This window comes from Thalassophryne amazonica, chromosome 6 (assembly GCF_902500255.1).
Source record: "Thalassophryne amazonica chromosome 6, fThaAma1.1, whole genome shotgun sequence".
In the NCBI taxonomy this organism is placed as follows: Eukaryota; Metazoa; Chordata; class Actinopteri; order Batrachoidiformes; family Batrachoididae; genus Thalassophryne; species Thalassophryne amazonica.
The window spans coordinates 77,269,346-77,290,934 of record NC_047108.1 but is presented as its reverse complement, the minus strand read 5'-3'; the positions used below and the strand labels follow the sequence as shown (position 1 = coordinate 77,290,934).

The 21,589-nt window shown below is 40.7% G+C and overlaps 1 protein-coding gene across 1 annotated transcript in view; it reads left to right on the top strand.

Moving 5' to 3' along the window:
• LOC117512467 (protein Wnt-5a-like) overlaps nucleotides 1–21,320 on the top strand; it is a 33,393-nt gene extending 12,073 nt beyond the window's left edge. The window contains exons 4-6 of the mRNA XM_034172544.1: nucleotides 3,153–3,400; nucleotides 16,742–17,034; nucleotides 19,554–21,320. Coding sequence (XP_034028435.1) covers nucleotides 3,153–3,400; nucleotides 16,742–17,034; nucleotides 19,554–20,012 — 1,000 coding nt within the window. The 3' untranslated portion in view covers nucleotides 20,013–21,320. The remainder of the gene's footprint in view (nucleotides 1–3,152; nucleotides 3,401–16,741; nucleotides 17,035–19,553) is intronic.
• Nucleotides 21,321–21,589: the final 269 nt, after the last annotated feature.

The window sequence follows — 21,589 nt, the reverse complement described above, 5'->3', positions numbered from 1 at the left end:
ATTGGAGATCCCTGCATTAGAGTATATCTTGCTTGTCCACCAAAAATATGATCAACAACTCTACCACTGTGAAGGAAAGGGTGCAGATGTTCATCAACAGAACAGCTTCTATTAGAGGCACAGAATTTTATACTGGGTAAGCTCCAAAAAATATGAAAGGAGATGTTGCAAAAATTGACCTACAAATTGAATGCAACAGTAATAATTCTCCTAAGACTGAAATCAAATCAATTTTATTTATATAGCACCAAATCACAACAAACAGTTGCCCCAAGGCGCTTTATATTGTAAGGCAAAAGCCACACAGTAATTACAGAAAAACCCCAACGGTCAAAACGACCCCCCTATGAGCAAGCACTTGTGGGAAGGAAAAACTCCCTTTTAACAGGAAGAAACCTCCAGCAGAACCAGGCTCAGGGAGGGGCAGTCTTCTGCTGGGACTGGTTGGGGATGAGGGGAGAGAATCAGGAAAAAGACATGCTGTGGAAGACAGCAGAGATCAATCACTAATGATTAAATGCAGAGTGGTGCATACAGAGCAAAAAGAGGTGAATAAAAAGAAAGACTCAATGCATCATGGGAACCCCCCAGCAGTCTAAGTCTATAGCAGCACAACTAAGGGATGGTTCAGGGTCACCTGATCCAGCCCTAACTATAAGCTTTAGCAAAAATTACCGTGTATCAGCATGAATTGTAGCCAGAAGAATAAAAAATGGACCATGTAAAAGTGAAAGACATTTAAGTGAGAAATGGAGAATCAAAATCCAACAGCAGCAAGCAATGAACAGTTTAGTTTTTTATTGTTGCAACTTTTGTGTGTTCACTGTGTTAATGGTCTTATCTCTTAACACTCAAGGGTCCACAAACATTAAAAACAACCCACTGACGTAGGCACGGCAGTCAGTCCCTTGAGAGTTAATATTCAAATCAACTATCTGCACACCAAGGACCTGGAAATAGGTTAAAGTTAAATGCAAAAATACTGATTTCAAAAATTATAATGTAAAATTTCTCCCTCACAACTGAAGCAATGCATCTCTTGGGGGGGGCATCAAGATGCGATGCATCCAGAAAGTATTCACAGTGCTTCACTTTTCCACATTTTATGTTACAGCTTTATTCCAAAATGGAGTAACTTCATTTTTCCCTTTAAATTCTGCTCACAACACCCCATAACGACAACATAATTAATTTTTTTTAATTTTTGCAAATTTATAAAAAAAAAAAAATTAGAAATCACACGTACATAAGCATTCACACCCTTTGCCCAATACTTTATTGATGCAGCTTGGGCAGCAATTACAGCCTCAAGTCTTATTGAATATGATGCTACAAGCTCGGTGCACCAATCTTTGGGCAGTTTTTCCCCATTCCTCTTTTCAGCACTTTGTCCTGAGGCCACTCCTTTGATATCTTGGTTGTGTGCTTAGGGTCATTGTTCTGCTGAAAGATGAACTGTTGCCCCAGTCTGAGGTCAAGAGTGCTCTGGAGCAGGTTTTTATCCAGGATGTCTCTGGACATTGTTGCATTCATCTTTCCCTCAATCCTGACTAGTCTCCCAGTTCACGCTGCCGAAAAACATTCCCACAGCATGATGATGCCACCACCATGCTTCACTGTAGGGATTGGTGCCTGGTTTCCTCTAAACATGACACCTGGCATTTACGCCAAAGAGTTCAATCTTTATCTCATAAGACATCTGATTAGTATTTTGTTTCTCATGATCTGAGAGTCCTTCAGGTGCCTTTTGGCAAACTCCAGTTTGGCTGCCATGTGCCTTTTACTAAGGTGTGGCTTCTGTCTAGCCACTCTACCATACAGGTGTGATTGGTGGATTGCTGCAGAGAAGGTGGTCCTTCTCTCTCCACAGAGGGATGCTGGTGCTCTGACAGTGACCATTGGGTTCTTGGTCACCTCCCTGTCTAAGGCCCTTCTCTCCCGATCGCTCAGTTTAAATGGGCAGCCAGCTCTAGGAAGAGTCCTGGTGTATCTGTACTTCTTCAATTTATAGAAGATGGAGGCCACTGTGCTCATTGAGACATTCAAAGTAGCAGAAATGTTTCTGTACCCTTCCTCACATTTGTGCCTCGAGACATTCCTGTCTCGGAAGTCCACAGACTATTCCTTTGACTTCATGCTTGGTTTGTGCTCTGACATGCACTGTCAACTGTGGGACCTTATATGTATACGTGTGTGTGCCTTTCCAAATAATGCCCAATCAACTGAATTTACCCCAGGTGGAGTCCAGTTAAGCTGTAGAAACATCTCAAGGATGATCAGTGGAAACGGGATGTACCTGAGCTCAGTTTTGAGCTTGATGAATACTTATTACATGTGATTTCTTGGGATTTTTTTTAAAAAATGTGCAAAAATCTAAAAAACAAAAACAAAAGAAAACTAATTTTTTTTCACATTATCATTATGGGGTATTGTGTGTAGAATTTTGAGGGAAAACATTAATTCCATCCATTTTGGAATAAGGCTGTAACATAAAATGTGGAAAAAGTGAAGCGCTGTGAATACTTTCTGGATGCACGGTACAATAAAGGATTTTCACGATTGTGACCCTAAAAGTGTCTAATGGAGCAGCCATGGTTGGGTGGTTGTCCTGTCTTTTTTCACTGAAAAAAGCTGGTACCAAGTTGAGTTGCTGTGACAATGTAACACCTGTTTTGAAGAATTGAGAAATCCAGGATTGTTTAATGGATTAGTTCATCTGAAAAGGTTTTCTACATATGGAGAACAGACATCTGGTCTCTGTTTCCATCATTTCCTGTTCTGTGTCTTCACTGATGTGTTAATGGTTTGCAATCTTGGTCCTGAGGGACTGCTAACCTCCAGATTTTCTATTTGTACCTGGGCTACCCATAGTTAGCTGGCTCAGTCAGGTGTTTTTTTGTTTGTTTGTTTTTTTAGCTCTGGATTGGCTGAGCACCCCTGAATGAGCTATTCTGCTTTCATCACAGCAATAACAGATGAAAAATTTGTAGATTGGGGTCCCCTGAGGAGTGGGACTGGGAACCACGAGTAGCTAATAAAGTGCTGGAAGACACCAATTGAAAACGCCTGGCATCACGTGAGGGTAGAACAGGAAGAGATGAAAAATTCTTGGTGTTTGACACTTGAGTGAAAACTGCATTGTGTCCTTTTAGGTCTTTGGCCATGAACCCACTGCTGATTCCAGAGGCCTACATCATTGGAGCTCAGCCGCTATGCAGCCAGCTCGTGGGTCTGTCACAGGGCCAGAAGAAGCTGTGCCAGCTTTACCAGGACCATATGCAGTACATCGGCGAGGGCGCCAAGACTGGTATTAGGGAATGCCAATACCAGTTCAGACATCGGCGCTGGAACTGCAGCACTGTGGACAACTCCTCTGTTTTTGGGCGGGTCATGCAAATAGGTGAGGGGGAAAAAAGTGAAGAGTGATTAAAATGGCATATATTGTTAAACAAGAGTACTTTGCTTCCACAGGTATTGTGTTCATCCAGTGGTTCCATTATATAGCAGGGGTGGAGTCTGTAATTAATTCTCAGAGGGTGCTGGGTAGGATCCACTATCCACCAAGTAGTCGCAATCATAGTGCTTGTGTTCCATGGATTATGCAAGCGTGGACAAACTCTTAAGATTTTCTGCTCCCAAAATTGATCACTGTTTTTGGAAAGGTGCTTTCCATTTCAGAATGAGGCTGTGATTTGATGTCTCAGCTGCCTAGCAACCTTAACTGCACATTACTTTCTATTTCATGGGTTAGGGTTTAACAGTATTTCCATATCTGGAACATTGCTTTGTACACTTCACTTTGTATTGTGCAGAAGCCGAATTCTCATCATTTTCCACATTTGATTTTTTTTTTTGTTTTTTTGTTTTTTTGAAGCAGCTCCAACATTTTGTTTCAAGCTTGTCAAATTTCTGAAGCAAAGCACCCAGATTCACAGTTTTTAGCATTTTTAAACAGTTTTATAAGCTAATTCATTCATTTAGTGCAAAGCCTTTTAAAACAATGAAATTAATACATTTATTTATTAAATCACTTAAAGGGGAAACAAATTACAAAGTGCTTAACATCATAAAACAGATAAAAATGGTTTATATAAAATATCAAGTAGAAATAAAAACTGAAATACAAATATAATTCAGACAACAATAAAAATAATTTAACCAGATTTTAAAGACCAGATGTCTTTTAAATGTGGGAGGAAACCGGAGTACCAGGCGGAAATCCACACAAACATGGGAAGAACACGCACACTCCGCACAGAAATGCCACAGGCGGGAATTGAACCCATGACCTTCTCGCTATGAGGCAATAGTGCTAACGACTAATCCAACGTGCTGCTAAAGATAAACAGAAGAAATAAATAAGGTCTAATATTTGTTTTAAAAGATTCAATTGAACTGGTCTTTCTAATGTCAACACTGGCTGAAGGAAGTTTTTGAAGGAATAAATTGTTTTCTAGCACAATTGCTTCATTTAGTTTCAAACCCTCCAAAGCAATAACTCATCAGAAACAATTGCTGAAATCATGGTGTTAACCCCCAAAACGTGAATTATCTGCAAAACGTGAATACTGAAAAAAAAAGTCTCCCAAAACATGAACGCAGGTCTCGCAAAACGTAAATATAATTCAAATTATGTATATATTTCAGTTAAAGTAGTTTATGGAATTCAGTTTACGGATCATTTACTGGAAAATCTTGATCGCAAACCCTATCACTGCAAAAAAAAAAATAAATAAATAAATATATATATAAAAAAAAAAAATATATATATATATATATATATATTTTTTTTTTTTTTTTTGCAGTGATAGGGTTTGCGATCAAGATTTTCCAGTAAATGATCCGTAAACTGAAATCCATAAACTACTTTAACTGAAATATATATATATATATATATATATATTTTTTTTTTTTTTTTTTTTCTGCTGGGTGTCAATACAGCTGGTGAGGTCAGCAAGTGATCCAAGCAGCTCTCCCTTCTAGTGTCAAGCGCCCAACCCCGCTGGGGGTGTCCCTCTCCAGGGACAGTGTCAGGTGAGGAGTTTGACGATGAAAGCATGAAACTCACAGGGGACAGAAACCTTCCCCTCCGATAAACAGCTCAATAATCTTAAGAGAAATGTTGTGGAAAAACAAACACTAGTTTTTAACCTCAGGAAGGTAGACAATGAGCTACAACCTTATTTTTATCCATATGAGCCCTCCTCTGAGCTGGAAAACAGTGGCGGGCACTACTAACCAAAAAGTTAGCTTTGATAACCATGAATCCGATAACTGAAAAGTTATCTTTTATGATGATAAAACAATAAACTGCTACAAAATGTATCTTTATTAGAGATAACCGATAACTATTAGTATTGATTTGGACGTGGCCACATCAAATCAAATCAATTTCATTTATATAGCGCCAAATCACAGCAAACAGTTGCCCCAAGGCGCTTCATATTGCAAGGCAAAGCCATACAATAATTACAGAAAAACCCCAACTGTCAAAATGACCCCCTGTGAGCAAGCACTTGGCGACAGTGGGAAGGAAAAACTCCCTTTTAACAGGAAGAAACCTCCAGCAGAACCAGACTCAGGGAGGGGCAGTCTTCTGCTGGGACTGGTTGGAGCTGAGGGAGAGAACCAGGAAAAAGACATGCTGTGGAAGAGAGCAGAGATCAATCACTAATGATTAAAAGCAGAGTGGTGCATACAGAGCAAAAAGAGAAAGAAACACTCAGTGCATCATGGGAACCCCCCAGCAGTCTAAGTCTATAGCAGCATAACTAAGGGATGGTTCAGGGTCACCTGATCCAGCCCTAACTATAAGCTTTAGTAAAAAGGAAAGTTTTAAGCCTAATCTTAAAAGTAGAGAGGGTGTCTGTCTCCCTGATTCGAATTGGGAGCTGGTTCCAGAGGAGAGGAGCCTGAAAGCTGAAGGCTCTGCCTCCCATTCTACTCTTACAAACCCTAGGAACTACAAGTAAGCCTGCAGTCTGAGAGCGAAGTGCTCTATTGGGGTGTTATGGTACTATGAGTTCCCTAAGATAAGATGGGACCTGATTATTCAAAACCTTATAAGTAAGAAGAAGAATTTTAAATTATTTTCTAGAATTAACAGGAAGCCAATGAAGAGAGGCCAATATGGGTGAGATATGCTCTCTCCTTCTAGTCCCTGTCAGTACTCTAGCTGCAGCATTTTGAATTAACTGAAGGCTTTTCAGGGACCTTTTAGGACAACCTGATAATAATGAATTACAATAGTCCAGCCTAGAGGAAATAAATGCATGAATTAGTTTTTCAGCATCACTCTGAGACAAGACCTTTCTAATTTTAGAGATATTGCGCAAATGCAAAAAAGCAGTCCTACATATTTGTTTAATATGCGCATTGAATGACATATCCTGATCAAAAATTACTCCAAGATTTCTCACAGTATTACTAGAGGTCAGGGTAATGCCATCCAGATTAAGGATCTGGTTAGACACCATGTTTCTAAGATTTGTGGGGCCTGCGTAACAATGAAAATTTAAGCAATGCTGTCTAATAATACTGCCTAAGGGAAGCATGTATAAAGTGAATAAAATTGGTCCTAGCACAGAACCTTGTGGAACTCCATAATTAACCTTAGTCTGTGAAGAAGATTCCCCATTTACATGAACAAATTGTAATCTATTAGATAAATATGATTCAAACCACCGCAGTGCAGTGCCTTTAATACCTATGGCATGCTCTAATCTCTGTAATAAAATTTTATGGTCAACAGTATCAAAAGCAGCACTGAGGTCTAACAGAACAAGCACAGAGATGAGTCCACTGTCTGAGGCCATAAGAAGATCATTTGTAACCTTCACTAATGCTGTTTCTGTACTATGATGAATTCTAAACCCTGACTGAAACTCTTCAAATAGACCATTCCTCTGCAGATGATCAGTTAGCTGTTTTACAACTACCCTTTCAAGAATTTTTGAGAGAAAAGGAAGGTTGGAGATTGGCCTATAATTAGCTAAGATAGCTGGGTCAAGTGATGGCTTTTTAAGTAATGGTTTAATTACTGCTACCTTTAAAAGCCTGTGGTACATAGCCAACTAATAAAGACAGATTGATCATATTTAAGATCGAAGCATTAATTAGTGGTAGGGCTTCGTTGAGCAGCCTGGTAGGAATGGGGTCTAACAGACATGTTGATGGTTTGGAGGAAGTAACTAATGAAAATAACTCAGACAGAACAATCGGAGAGAAAGAGTCTAACCAAATACCGGCATCACTGAAAGCAGCCAAAGAGAACGATATGTCTTTGGGATGGTTATGAGTAATTTTTTCTCTAATAGTTAAAATTTTATTAGCAAAGAAAGTCATGAAGTCATTACTAGTTAAAGTTAAAGGAATACTCGGCTCAATAGAGCTCTGACTCTGTCAGCCTGGCTACAGTGCTGAAAAGAAACCTGGGGTTGTTCTTATTTTCTTCAATTAGTGATGAGTAGTAAGATGTCCTAGCTTTACGGAGGGCTTTTTTTTATAGAGCAACAGACTCTTTTTCCAGGCTAAGTGAAGATCTTCTAAATTAGTGAGACGCCATTTCCTCTCCAACTTATGGGTTATCTGCTTTAAGCTGCGAGTTTGTGAGTTATACCACGGAGTCAGGCACTTCTGATTTAAGACTCTCTTTTTCAGAGGAGCTACAGCATCCAAAGTTGTCCTCAATGAGGATATAAAACTATTGACGAGATAATCTATCTCACTCACAGAGTTTAGGTAGCTACTCTTCCCTGTGTTGGTATATGGCATTGGAGAACATAAAGAAGGAATCATATCCTTAAACCTAGTTACAGTGCTTTCTGAAAGACTTCTACTGTAATGAAACGTATTCCCCACTGCTGGGTAGTCCATCAGAGTAAATGTAAATGTTATTAAGAAATGATCAGACAGAAGGCGGTTTTCAGGGAATACTGTTAAGTCTTCATTTTCCATACCATAAGTCAGAACAAGATCTAAGGTATGATTAAAGTGGTGGGTGGACTCATTTACATTTTGAGCAAAGGCAATCGAGTCTAACAATAGATTAAATGCAGTGTTGAGGCTGTCATTCTCAGCATCTGTGTGGATGTTAAAATCGCCCACTATAATTGTCTTATCTGAGCTAAGCACTAAGTCAGACAAAAGGTCCGAAAATTCACAGAGAAACTCACAGTAACGACCAGGAGGACGTTAGATAACAAATAAAACTGGTTTTTGGGACTTCCAATTTGGATGGACAAGACTAAGAGACAAGCTTTCAAATGAATTAACGCTCTGTCTGGGTTTTTGATTAATTAATAAGTTGGAGTGGAAGATTGCTGCTAATCCTCCGCCTCGGCCCGTGCTACGAGCGTTCTGGCAGTTAGTGTGACTCGGGGGTGTTGGGATGGGGTATTGGGGGGATGGCAGGGGGAGAGAAGCTGCAGAGAGGTGTGTAAGACTACAACTCTGCTTCCTGGTCCCAACCCTGGATAGTCACGGTTTGGAGGATTTAAGAAAATTGGCTAGATATCTAGAAATGAGAGCTGCTCCATCCAAAGTGGGATGGATGCCGTCTCTCCTAACAAGACCAGGTTTTCCACAGAAGCTTTGCCAATTACCTATGAACATCAGATTACACTATCGGCTTCTGATGAACCAGTTTCACTTTAAGCGTCACAGGGTCTGCTGGGTAAATTCAGGGATCACAAACACAAAAACACGAAAAATCAATAAATAAAAAATAAAACCCAAACACTGTTATCATCTTTCAAAAACAGTAAAACACAGTATTAGAAGTCACAGTTTATCTCGGTATTAGATACACCGTCATTTACGAGCTAAAAGCTGCTGCTTTTTTTCTCATGCTTTGAACCCTGCGGCTTAAACAACCGCAATACATCCATTAATGCATTGATTGGCAGTGTAAAATACACGTGGTAAATATAAATTCTTCAGAGGTTTCTATCCTGGGTTTTACGCCGTCGTTCCCGATTGACAGGTGGACTGAAATCCATAAACTACTTAAACTGAAAAAAACATGCACACACACATATATATATATACAAGGTCTGTTAGAAAAGTATCGGACCTTTTTATTTTTTGCAAAAACCTGATGGATTTGAATCACGTGTGCTTGCATGAGCAAACCTTGAACCTTCGTGCGCATGCGTGAACTTTTTCACGCCTGTCGATTGCATCATTTTCTGGTAAGCAGCCTTTGTGTGAGGACGTGTAGTGCGCTCAGCGGATTTTATTTTTCAAGGAAAAAGACGGAACGTCTGGAGCATCAAATTTGGCCAGAAACTGGGTGACAGCCAGGTGGCAACCATTCGGTTGATTCAGACGGCTTTCGGTGACTTTTCAGTTGTGTGACTACCCGAGAAATTGTGGAAGAGGTGGGCATGTCCTGTGAGACTTTAACACGAAGGTGCTTTTGCTCTGGCGTCAGCAGCAGCATGAATTTCACAGCCACTCTTTTCATGGCCAAATCTTCTGTCACAGTGGAATGTACCGAAAAGGTGCTGATGTCCATCTCTTCCGCAATTTCAAACCGAAGTCGTATTATTTGTATTCTTGTAGATACTTGGCGAATAAAGGCTATTCTGATTCCGACACAATTACTGTCTTATTTTACTGGGATTTGCAGTCACCCGTACCTCCTTATGTTGTAACCCTTGAAGTGGTCAGAAAGCAAGCAATTAATTTTTTTGATTCAGCTGACAGAATTTGGACACACTAAGTAATAAATACATGCTTTGCAACACAACCACATACCTATGAACTACTTCTTCTGAAGTGACACAGAGCAACCATGTACAGTGTTGTGTTGCTGTTCGATGCTGCTCGGGCTTCACATGACTTTGTATGCTTCGATCCTTCAAAATCCTACATGTTCAACATGAAGGTCTGTAAAATACGATAGCCATCATCACATTTGTGTTTCTTGATTTTATGTTTTTTTTTTGTTTTGTTTTTTTTTTTTTTCATTTCTTCCCATGGAGATTGCGATCAGAGCCACACTGGCTCACAATCTTTGTAGGGTTTGTATCCTTCGGTAATTCCAAGTTCCATGAATTTGATCTGATGGTCAGTAAAATCCGATAACATCATTACATTTGTATTTCTTGATTCTTTTATTTGTCCAGTCACAGTTCAAAAGCAAGTGAGCTCAGACATCATGAGCACATAGTGGTGGTAACTGTTTCAAGTCCTGTCTCACAGCATTCCTTTGACATAATGAACGGAGCCTTCTGCTGTAGTCGCGCACTACCACTTCTCCAAGCCTTCATGGTCACACTCTTCCAAAATTGGATGAACTTGTGTGACTTTCTCGTAGACATGTACAAACACAGCGTACTTTCCAGGACCTGCAAAGCCGGAGTGTTCACTGTCAGAAAGTGACCAATAGTTCAGCTGACTGCAAAAATAAAACCCCAGACGTGGACTATGCATTCTGGGTTTATTTTTGTCATATGGAGAATTGATTCATTTAGTTTTGTGCCTTTAAAAACATTGATTTATTTGTAACAGTTGATGAATTCATTGTTTCTAGCTTAATTGAAACAATGAAATGGTTTGTAAAGCAATTGATTAATTTCAAGCCTTTCAGAACAATGACTCGTTGTCTGGTGCAGTTGTTTAAGTCACTGTTTCAAGCTTTTAGAATTGCTTTGTGAAGCAGGTTAGGTTGGTGCAAAGTTTCAAAGCTCCTTGTTTCTGCCATCATTGGACGTGGAACAATTCAGGAGTTGTTTAATCTTGAAATCCGTCCCTCGTAGCCCTGCTTGTGTTCCATAGGTTCTATTTTCCGCCCCTCTCCATGCTCCTGTTTCACTCCGGTTCTGGTGTTTGTGAGACATGTACAGGGCTGCTGATTCTCAGCAGCTGTGTGGAGGGAATAGTTGGTGGGTGAGGTTCCTGGATAAATCACATGTGGCTTTGGCCTGCCGAAGCAGCTCCCGACACGGAGCAAGAGGGAGGCAGGAAAACTACTTTTCCCCTGATGAATGGGAGACGATCTCTCACACACACACACACACACACACACACACACACACACACACACACACACTCACTGTAGTTACAGCTAATAGCGGAGCCACGAGCGGCACACCAGTATATCACTTTGTCAGACATTGTTCATGGAGCGGGCGCAGATCTCAAGTAGAAGCTGCGCCGCTTGAAAGCAAATCCTGTACTTGGAATTGTGTGCTCATCGTTTGTGTGTTTTAGAATAACCACTTGGTTTCAAGTATCAGAAGTTCCATCAGTTATTGATCACAACCATTTGTGATGATCATGGTGGACTTTTCATCATGTTGCTCCTTTTTACCTTGCATGACTGCACAGGCACGTCTGTGTTTTTAGGACGCCTGTCTGTTTCCACCACACTCCACTGCTCCAAACTCCCTCTCCACAGATCAGTCTTCATAGAAACCTCATCAGCAGCAGCTCCCCCTCCCTCCCTCCCCCAGTCGCTCCCATCTCAGCCCGCTGTGGGCCGAGTAAACATGTCCTTCTCTGTCCGTCTGTCCATCTATTTGCTGGCTTAGGCCTCTGCTGGTAATTTAAGGCTCAGCTCTGGGGGGGTAGTGCCAGAGTGGTCAGGTTCAGACCTTCTCCCCTGCCTGACTTGGCTGGTTCCAGGGTGAGATGCAGGCAAAGGGAGGGGGAGGCAACGGCAAAGGAGACAGCAATTTGTCTGTCCACACGTCTACTATTAACCCAATATCATGGGGCCACTTAAAAAGAAAAAAAAAAAGCTGTATTAATAATAACCGTAATGGTCTTTTCCTGCGCTTGAACATTCTCTTTTTTTTTAAAACTTCGATATCTTTTTGTTGACTTATCTCTATAGTCATCTCTCTTTCTGTCCATCTGTTATTACCATTATCGCACACTCTAAAGATTTGGCCCTGCACCAATAAGAGGCTTACTTTTTTATTTTCATGCAGCTGTGCCGCCATCTACTTTGTCAACCACACTCGCTCACAGTTTGGCCTACTGGTGTGTGTCTGTCTGTGTTTTTCCTTTAGTCTCTTATCTCCTCATCTCTGTTTTGTCCTTTTGTCTGTGGATTCGTACAGTGGTGGTAACGCATCAAGTATTTGGTGAGAGGAAAACCTCTGTACTGTGCAGAGGAGGAAGAAACAAGGCAGCCAGTGAACTCTGGCTCCAGAATCCATCCTGACATATGAATATAAGCTAATTTCTATCCCTCACTTTTGACAAAATGACAGCTGCTTATATAGGAGCTGTCACTGGGGGTGGGGGTTCATTTCCCTGTGGCTGACACACAATAACATAAAACCAGATTCCAATGTGCATGTTGCTGATGTGCTCTACAGAGTATATTTAATGAGGTCATGTGATATTACCAGTGGTGGGCACAGTTCCGATAATCCGATAACAGATAATTATCGTAAATAATGTTTTCATTATCGGATTATCTTTTTAGATAACTTTAAAAACCATTATCGGACTAATTATCTTCCGATACATTTTTGTCCAATAACTTTTAGACCGATAACATAGTAAACAAAGATGAACAGTGACAAACATTTTTAAAATTTAAAATCAGTTGAGAACCTTTCTGTTAAAAGTTTCCTAACAGATGTATAGTTCTACCCTCTGCAAACAGAAGAGAGCTGTTTTTGAAGAAACCACTCTGTCCTCTGCAGGCAAAAGAGAAGTGGTCTCACAAAAAAAAAAAAATCATTTCCTTTAACACCATACTGATATGCTGGCAATAACACCCAAGTCATCCAGAGGCATACGTTTTAAATTATGGTTCAAATTTTAACCAAACTAATTTTGGACAAGTTATTTAAAATTACTGTCATGTCTGACGTTTTATAAAGTGAAAATATCAGATATGTGTTTTAGTTTTAAAGTAATGTGCTAATTTTAAGGTTTTAGTCAGCACATTCTGTGCCCAGCAGTGCATTATGGGTGATAGGGTAATCTCAGTACGTTCACGACAGGACAAATGCATTTCAGACACTCTGTTCGGGCTCCACGGACAACAGGATTAAACTCTAGTGCCTAAAACTCTCGTGAATATATTCTCTGGGTTTATAGACGTTGTATTTGCGTTTGTTAAATTCCACGCATCTTAAATGTAGCAGACACGGATTATCTTGGATTTTGTTTTGGCAAGTTTTTCAGCCCTCTACTGCCATCTAGTGGCCAGTAGTGTTCATGGCAGTATTCGCCCTAAGTACTAAGCGTCTGGGCACCAGTAGATGGCAGTGTTCTATTTATTTTGACCCCGGTTATATCAGATGGTTGTCAAATCAACTTTTTGGCTTTGCAAATGGCTTTTTTTTTTTTTTTTTTTTTTTTTTACAAATTAAGTTTAAAAACAAAACAACAACAACAAAACGTTACAAGACAGCTCTGTGGTGTTTGCACAGGCACAGTGCGAGCGGTTGGACACTTGTAGTCCCTCAGGAGCAGGATACAGAATAATATCAAACAGGTTTGATTTTCATTCGACCATACGATCGGCGATCAGGAGGTAGTCGTGAGATGTTAAACGCAGCTTGTTACTCCATGTATACACTACACGATGCAGGACGCACGATTAACCTGAAACTCGGTCCAATAAATTCTCGCACGAATGAAAAATCATCTGAAAAACGGCCAAAACTCGCACAGTGTAAAGCCAACATTTATGTGTCAAGACAAACTGCACGTTTTACAACATCATCAAACATGAGCATGGCACTAATAAAATGAGCGCACATTCTCTCCACATGCAAAACATTTTGCGATGACACTTCCAGGGCTCCGTAAAAATGCCTGTTTTTACAAATAAAAAATGGAATATTTTACAAAAGCACATTTATCTGTAAACACCAACACCCGTCACATTAACGTGGTGGTTTACATAATGAATGACTGAACCAATCAGTGTTTAGCAGAGGCACTTTTACCCAGAATCCTTTGCGATCTGCCTGTGTTTGTTACAAAACTTCAGAATTAGTGCATTATTCAACATTAAAAGATATGTTATATTTTAACTTTACAAATGACATAACTGACATTAAGAGAGTTATTTTATTGGTATTAATGTTATTTATAAATCAAAACCATAAGTCAGCATGACTTTATTTTCCAAGACCTCCGCCTGACTGGAGCGTTGTGACTAATAGAGAGCTGGCTTTGTGGCTGCTCTCAGGGTGCCTCTGTGCTGGAAGCTGTGCAGTAAATAGGAGTTTCCAGCAGTGGGCAGGATGTTCAAAGACAAAAGTGTGGTCTCATTGTTTGGGTCTGTCACTTTTAATATTACTAGAAGGTATTGTGGCGTTAAAACTCAAATACAGTTTATTAGTAGTTGCAAATGTAGACAATATTGGAATTTATCTGTTATCAGTTATTTGTAACTTCCGATACATTTTTGGGTGGTTTATCGTTTTATCTTTACAAAGATAACTTTTCAGTTATCTTATTATCTGTTATCGAAGTTAATTTTTTGGTTATCTGTGCCCACCACTGGATATTACGCTATAACTGTTGTTGTTGTCCATTCAGCTGCTCCCGTATTGTTCGGGGTTGCCACAGTGGATACAGCCAGATCCCCAATGGTATTTGGCACAGGTTTTACGACAGATGCCCTTCCTGACGCAACTCCAGTTTTACCTGGAGAAACACACACAGCCGCTGGTGTTCCGAAGAGGTCTCCCATCCAAGTACTAACCAGATACTGCACTGCTTAGCTTCTGAGATCTGATATGGGATCAGGCTTACACAGAGCAGACCAGCTGCTGATATTCAAATTAAGCAAAATAAGTGACATATAAACAGCACAGCTAACCGAAAAGTTATCTTCGATATCTGCTACCTGAAAAGTTAATTTTTAACGCTAAACCGATAAACTGCAAAAACATTTAGCTGAAGTTACAGCTAACTTGTAGCATTGACTCGGTACACTGTCAGCGACTGATAAGCCAGTTTCGAGTTTAAGTACTGGCAATCACAAACCCTAAACAAACGAGCCAGTGCTTTTGTCTTTTAGCGCCCTGTCAGCTGCTGCAAAGACAGCTTACATTACAAAGACACTTACCATTCACATACAATACTACAGAGTGTGGCAGTGTAGCTCAAGCTCGAGGTACCTTTCACTTGTGGTTTTTATTTATAAACTGACTAATTCCAGACAGTTTATGAACATTAACAGCAACTCTGTCATTTTTACAAAGTGAAAATCTCGCACCTATATTTTAAGTTAATGTGGTAATTCTGAAGGTTTGAGCGTCACACCGACACAAGCACCAAAAGGTATTATGGGAAATCAGTCTCCTCTCATCACCCGCATAGAACACTTCCATTTACTGGATGGGAGTGTGAATATTTCTACCACAACAAAAATAGTGACATCAACAGCGTTTTTGCTTAACTATTCCCTTATCGGTCCTTCAGATCAGGACACCAGTGCAGCCATTGTTTTTGAGGGTGTTTAGCGGGAAATGATCATTTCTTTACATTGATTATAGACTGCAGCTTGTCTGCTTGAAACAATGAAGCAGTGCTTCGACCTACTGTTCACTGGTTCCCTGCTTTGTTTTCAGTGGCATGTCAGCAATTTCTTCATTAACCCCTCTCAAAGCCATTTAAAGATGTCAATTGTGAATCACCTTTGTGTGGATTAAAGTCATGAACTGGGACTCTTGTCGTCTTGTGGGCAAGAAACAAGAATTGTCCTCCGTTCCACACCGGAGTGTTACATGATAGTTCTCTGGGGTGAGAATCGGTTCACTGCTGTGAGCACCAGCCAGTGCGTAAACTGAAGTTGTCCATTAGGTAATGGAAATAATAATAATAATATCCTCTGTTTTGTGGGACTAAGTGGACAGCTCCAAAGAGCCGCACAGATTACGGTCGGAATTAATAACTTCAGAGCGAATTGCTGTTTTAAATCAAATGACACCTCCTTTCCAAATGTTAGAACAGTAAACTAGAACTGACCAAAACCATTTTTTTCTCCCAAACTCAGACGTCCTGTTTTTTTTTTTTTTTTTGGTTTTGTTTTGTTTTTTCTCATGAATTACATCCTGATGTGCAGCTCAGCTGGCTGAAGAGCTCAGCTCAGAGTCTATGGAGTTATGTTTGTGTCGTTAATAACTGAAAGGAAATGCTTTTGACAGAAACTACAGATTTTGTTTATTTCTATTTATGTCCAGAGAGCTAGGATCCACCATGTACATCAAGGAGCCAGTGACCATCTACTAATTAGCTTAGCAGTTACTGTTATAGATTTGTTGTGTTTTAATAGTTCAAGGAATGTAGTTAGTTTGGTGAAGTTATGTTGTGACCATGAGTGAAAAGGACATTGTGATTTACCTCTTCTGGCACTGTCTGAGCTGCTGTATGGTGGGCTCCTTAGTTCCTTACAGCAGCCTGGCTGTAAGGAACTCAAAAAACACGCAACAGACAATGTTAGGGTTTACAAATGTTTTTGACTATTTGGCTTTACTCACTATGCCAGCAAAGAAATGTTAGCAGAACTAAATTTAGTTGAAGCTAATTAATCCGCTGATGGTTTTCAAAGTTAGCTGAAAAGCTAATTCGCTAACAAAAAGTTAGCTTTGCTAATTAGTGGTTAGCAGATTAGCGGAACTGTGCCCACCACTGCATATAAATACAAAAAGTACAAGTAGTTGATGGCTATCCAGTTTCATTTGGATAGCCATTTAATTGGCTCTCCATTTGTGTTGCATTAATAAGCATGACGTTCTTGTTTCTGTACTTGCAGGCAGTCGAGAAACTGCTTTCACGTATGCCATCAGTGCAGCCGGTGTGGTGAATGCCGTGAGCCGTGCCTGCAGAGAGGGGGAGCTCTCCAGCTGTGGATGTAGCCGTGCAGCTCGCCCCAAAGACCTGCCCCGAGACTGGCTGTGGGGCGGCTGCGGGGACAACCTCAACTATGGCTATAGGTTCTCCAAGGAATTTGTGGATGCACGCGAGCGAGAGAAGAGCTACCCCAAAGGCTCGTACGAGAGTGCACGGCTGTTGATGAATCTTCACAACAATGAGGCAGGAAGGAGGGTATGTAAGAACTCCACAGTCCCACTGGCTGTTGGATCTTCACCAGATAAATGGCAAACTAGGAGCTATAAATTGACCATGCAGTGATAGAAAGAGCAAGAAAAGCTGGACATGAGATAGTCCAGGTCAGTCAGATTAGTCTCTGCTGATGGGGTGTGTAACAGCTCAGTCTGCTCTCCCCTCCTGAGGCTTTGATCTGTGGGGAGATGGAATCGCTGGAGGCAGCTCTGGTATTTATATTTCATTCCAGACATCTTGAATCCAACTCAAAAGAAGCCAGGTATTTGTTGCTGTTTTTTTTTTTTTTTCCAAGTAGGACAAATGAGTGGACAGTGTCTTATTATGGACACCAGTGGAGACTTTAACAGGATCATTTGTTAAGATGTCTTATGAGAGTGACTGCATGTTTGTTGTGTTGCTGTTTATATAGTATACCACATACTGTTATATAGTGTATTAGATAGAAAAGTGATAGAAAATAACATCAAGCTTACTATGGTTATCTTGGACAGTTAGCATCTATTCAGGTTAGAGTGATGGAACTCAAATGGTAACATAAACTATGAATCTGGGACTACATATGCTTATGTAAATGAGAAGGGGCACTCTGAGTGAAACATCTACACCTTACATGTTTGACAGTGAATCATGCAAGTTAGTTCTTTGTGATTTACTGACACCTTAATATATTTTGTGTGGCCTTCACATTTGCTCACTTGTGTCCAGTTGGGACCAGTTTGAGATGATCTGGCAGTATGCTCTGGAGAGAAAGGGAGTGAAAGCCATCATGATCAAGACTGAGAGCTTGTGTAAATGAGAGGGAGCACAGTGGAATAGTGCAGGTGCAAGAAGTAGACGTGGTTAGGGTACGTTAAAGTTTTAATACTTCTTGTCAGCTGTCTAAAGTAAACGAGGTTGTGGTAGCATGGGGAAGAAGAAGGTACAGACAGGGTGGAGTGGGTGGGAAAGAGTGGTTAGAGTGATTTCTGAAAGGATATCTGCAAGAGTGAAAGGAAGACGTTTACAAAACTGAAAAGTCAGAAAGGCAAGACTGAGATGGTTTGGGCATGTGCAGTGGAGAGACCCAGGGTATATAGGGAGAAAGATGCGGATGATGGAGGGCCCAGGTCGGAGGAGAAGAGGGAGACCAAAGAACAGGTTTATGGATGTGCTGAGGAAGGAGGACATGCAGGTGGTTTGTGCAACAGAAGATGTAGAAGATGGGATGAGTTGGTGATGGATGCCCAGGTCGGAGGAGAAGAGGGAGACCAAAGAACAGGTTTATGGATGTGCTGAGGGAGGACATGCAGGTGGTTTGTGCAACAGAAGATGTAGAAGATGGGATGAGTTGGTGATGGATGCTAACCCCTAACGGGAGCAGCAGAATAAGGAGTAGGTCGCTTCAGACTGTTTGAGTTATATGGCTATGACCTTGAATTTGATTTTGCAAAGCCAGACGAGCTTAAGGGCCCCTTCACACACAGTGCGAATACGTACAACTCCAGGGCGACTCACGGCGGTAGAGCTTGTATGAGCGCACCACGAAACATTACGCCGATGGGCAGGCATGCACGATGCCGGAGCGATGGTTTGTGCATGCCGGAACACAGCAGTTTTTCACAGCTGCTATGCAATGTGGTTGAAAATTTAAAAAATAATAATAATTACATGCCACCCACGGGAATCAAACCCACGCCTTCCAAAAGCTCTGATTTCCAGTCAGAAACTTTACCACTGAGCTACCATTGCTGTCCCGTGAAAGATGCCAGAAACTGCCTGATATCAGAAAGGACACGGGCGTATTTAAAAAAAAAACCAACAACAAACAAAAAAACCACGCACCATATAAAAACACCGCATTTATCAAGTGGGCAATACAAGTATGATCCATCTGTTCCTCTGTAGATGGCCCATGGTCACTGATGTACAGTCATGAAATGACATGAATGAGAAGCAGTGTGCTCTGGTCATGTCCACCTTTGCTGGTGTGTGTCCAGCCAGCCTGCATGCGTGTCCTGCCAGAGCGCTGCAGGACTTGCACCACATCATGTGGAACAGAGCTCACGTGGGTGACGTGACAGTCAGATCATCCGCTGTGTTATGAGCTAACAGGCTGTTTCAACTTGGGGGGTAGCCTGTCAATGGGCTGCACCGCGCTTGCTCGCTGCAACCCGTCACCAAGCAATACATGTTTTTATTTATGTCCATTCATGACTATGATTTTACATGTTTTGCACACGATTCCTGCTTCGTGCACACTTTATGCGCAAATCGATCAAATTCACAGTATGTGAGAAGGGGCCCTTAGTCATGTGAACATCATTGACTTTTGTCTGGTTTGCTTAAAGTATCAGCTTCTACATTCACAGATGTGGAATTATGAGATTTTGATCATGTTTAACATGAAACAGTATCATATTTAACGTTTCAAAGGTAGATTGAATCTGATCTATTTAACAATAAACTGTACATCTCTTTATTAATCTGTTTATTTCTTCCATCTGTTCTGTCCCTCTCAGATTGTTTCGGACCTGGCCAACGTGTCCTGTAAATGTCACGGCGTGTCAGGCTCATGCAGCCTTAAGACCTGCTGGCTGCAGTTGGCCGACTTCCGCAAAGTGGGCGACGCACTGAAGGAGAAGTACGACAGTGCCGCCGCCATGAAGCTCAATTCGCGTGGAAGATTGGTGCAGATGCACAGCAAGTTCAACGCACCCACGAGCCACGACCTGGTGTACATCGAGTCCAGTCCAGACTACTGCCTGAAAAACCAGAGCACAGGCTCCCTGGGCACAGTGGGACGCCTGTGCAACAAGACGTCCGAAGGCATGGACGGGTGCGAGCTGATGTGCTGCGGACGTGGTTACGACCAGTACAAGGCCCAGATAGTGGAGCGATGCCACTGCAAGTTCCATTGGTGCTGCTACGTAAAATGCAAGCGCTGCACCAAAATTGTAGACCAATTTGTGTGCAAGTGAGAAATGGAGCGATATCTTCTACGCGCTTGCAGACGATGGGCGTTTAGTCTGTACACGTCCATCGGAACGACAAAGAAGACAGAGAGAGAATGGAAGAAAGAAACTATATAAATTATATTTATAGAGTTAAACAATTATGCCATTGCAAAATGACTGACTTTTTCAACAAAAAAATTTCAGAAACTGAAAATATCATGAAATATTTATTTTGAGATGATCTTTTATTCTGGCCTTTTAAAAAAAAAAAAAAACTAACTCAAGTGCCTAAAACTGGGTTAAAGCTTACTATTCCACCTACATCCTTCTTGATTTCACTAACTGCCCAACCATTTTTCTTTTCTTCTCAGATGGGTCAAGTTTATTAGGAAATTGGATTGCAGCTTCCCATTTCCTAACGCCGATAGGTGTGTTTGATTTGCATAAGTGGTGCGAGAATAGTGTAGCGATGAGTCATAATGGCCCTTCACATTTTCACTGAAGTCCGCTGGTCCCCTCTCAGCACAACAGAATTTTGTTAGCCCTTTTGAGAACAGTGGGTAAACAGCATGGCTGCTTTAGGGATTGGGCCCTTAAATTAAACCTTTCCAGAAGCCTTAGCATGCTGCAACAAGCCCTCCACCATTATGCACTTTGAAGCTTAAAACAGTCTCTATGTCTGTTTTTATCGACGGCATGTCTTCAGTAAATGTATCAATATTATAAAGTATGTTTCCATATTAATGCAGATTATCCATTTAACATTATTTTACAATACGTACACGGTTCGACTATATATGGGCAATGTTGTGGTTACATTGGTGAAATATTCCATTTTTGTGTATATACTATGTCTATCCAAACAATCAGTAACATGTATTTATTGTCTTTAACCAGATCCTCCTGTAAGCTTCTTAAAACACTTTTTTTTTCATATTGATCAATATTTACTCAGACATTCCCAAGGTTTGAAGTCACTTTTTTTTAAAGTTTTGGGCTCACTAATGCAGGTTTTCACTGTTTCTTTGTAAAGGGAAATGCACCTTATTATTTCATAATGGTACTTTTTTGGGCTCTTCTCACTTTCACAGATGTTTAGCGATGCCGCAAATTTCCAGTACCATTCACTTACCACTCACCATCCCTGTGATGATTCTCCATAGACACAGCATAACCATTTCAACCAGTTCCAGCATTGTATATTTATAAGCTTCAACATGAACTTGATGTTTGTTAAACTTGATGCGTTATAGCTGATATTTTGTTACTTTTTACAGATTGGATTGTTGCTCGACTTTGTTTCAATAAATACCAATTGTAAAACTGGCAAAAGTATTTTGTTGCAATATTTAATCAAGTCTGCTTCATGACTAGGTTTATTTCATTATCTCTGCCAAGGAGGCAATAAGATGTTTTTTTTTTTTTGGATTGCTGGGGGAAACATTTGAACTGATATCATTAAATCATTTTCATGGGTGGTTCCAGAATTTTTTTCTTTTCAGCAAATGTTAATATTCCCACTATAATGTGCCATATACCTCATAAAAAATGAGGTGGGCTTCATAGATAATTGGCAAAACTTCTGGGGAAAACCTGGTCTT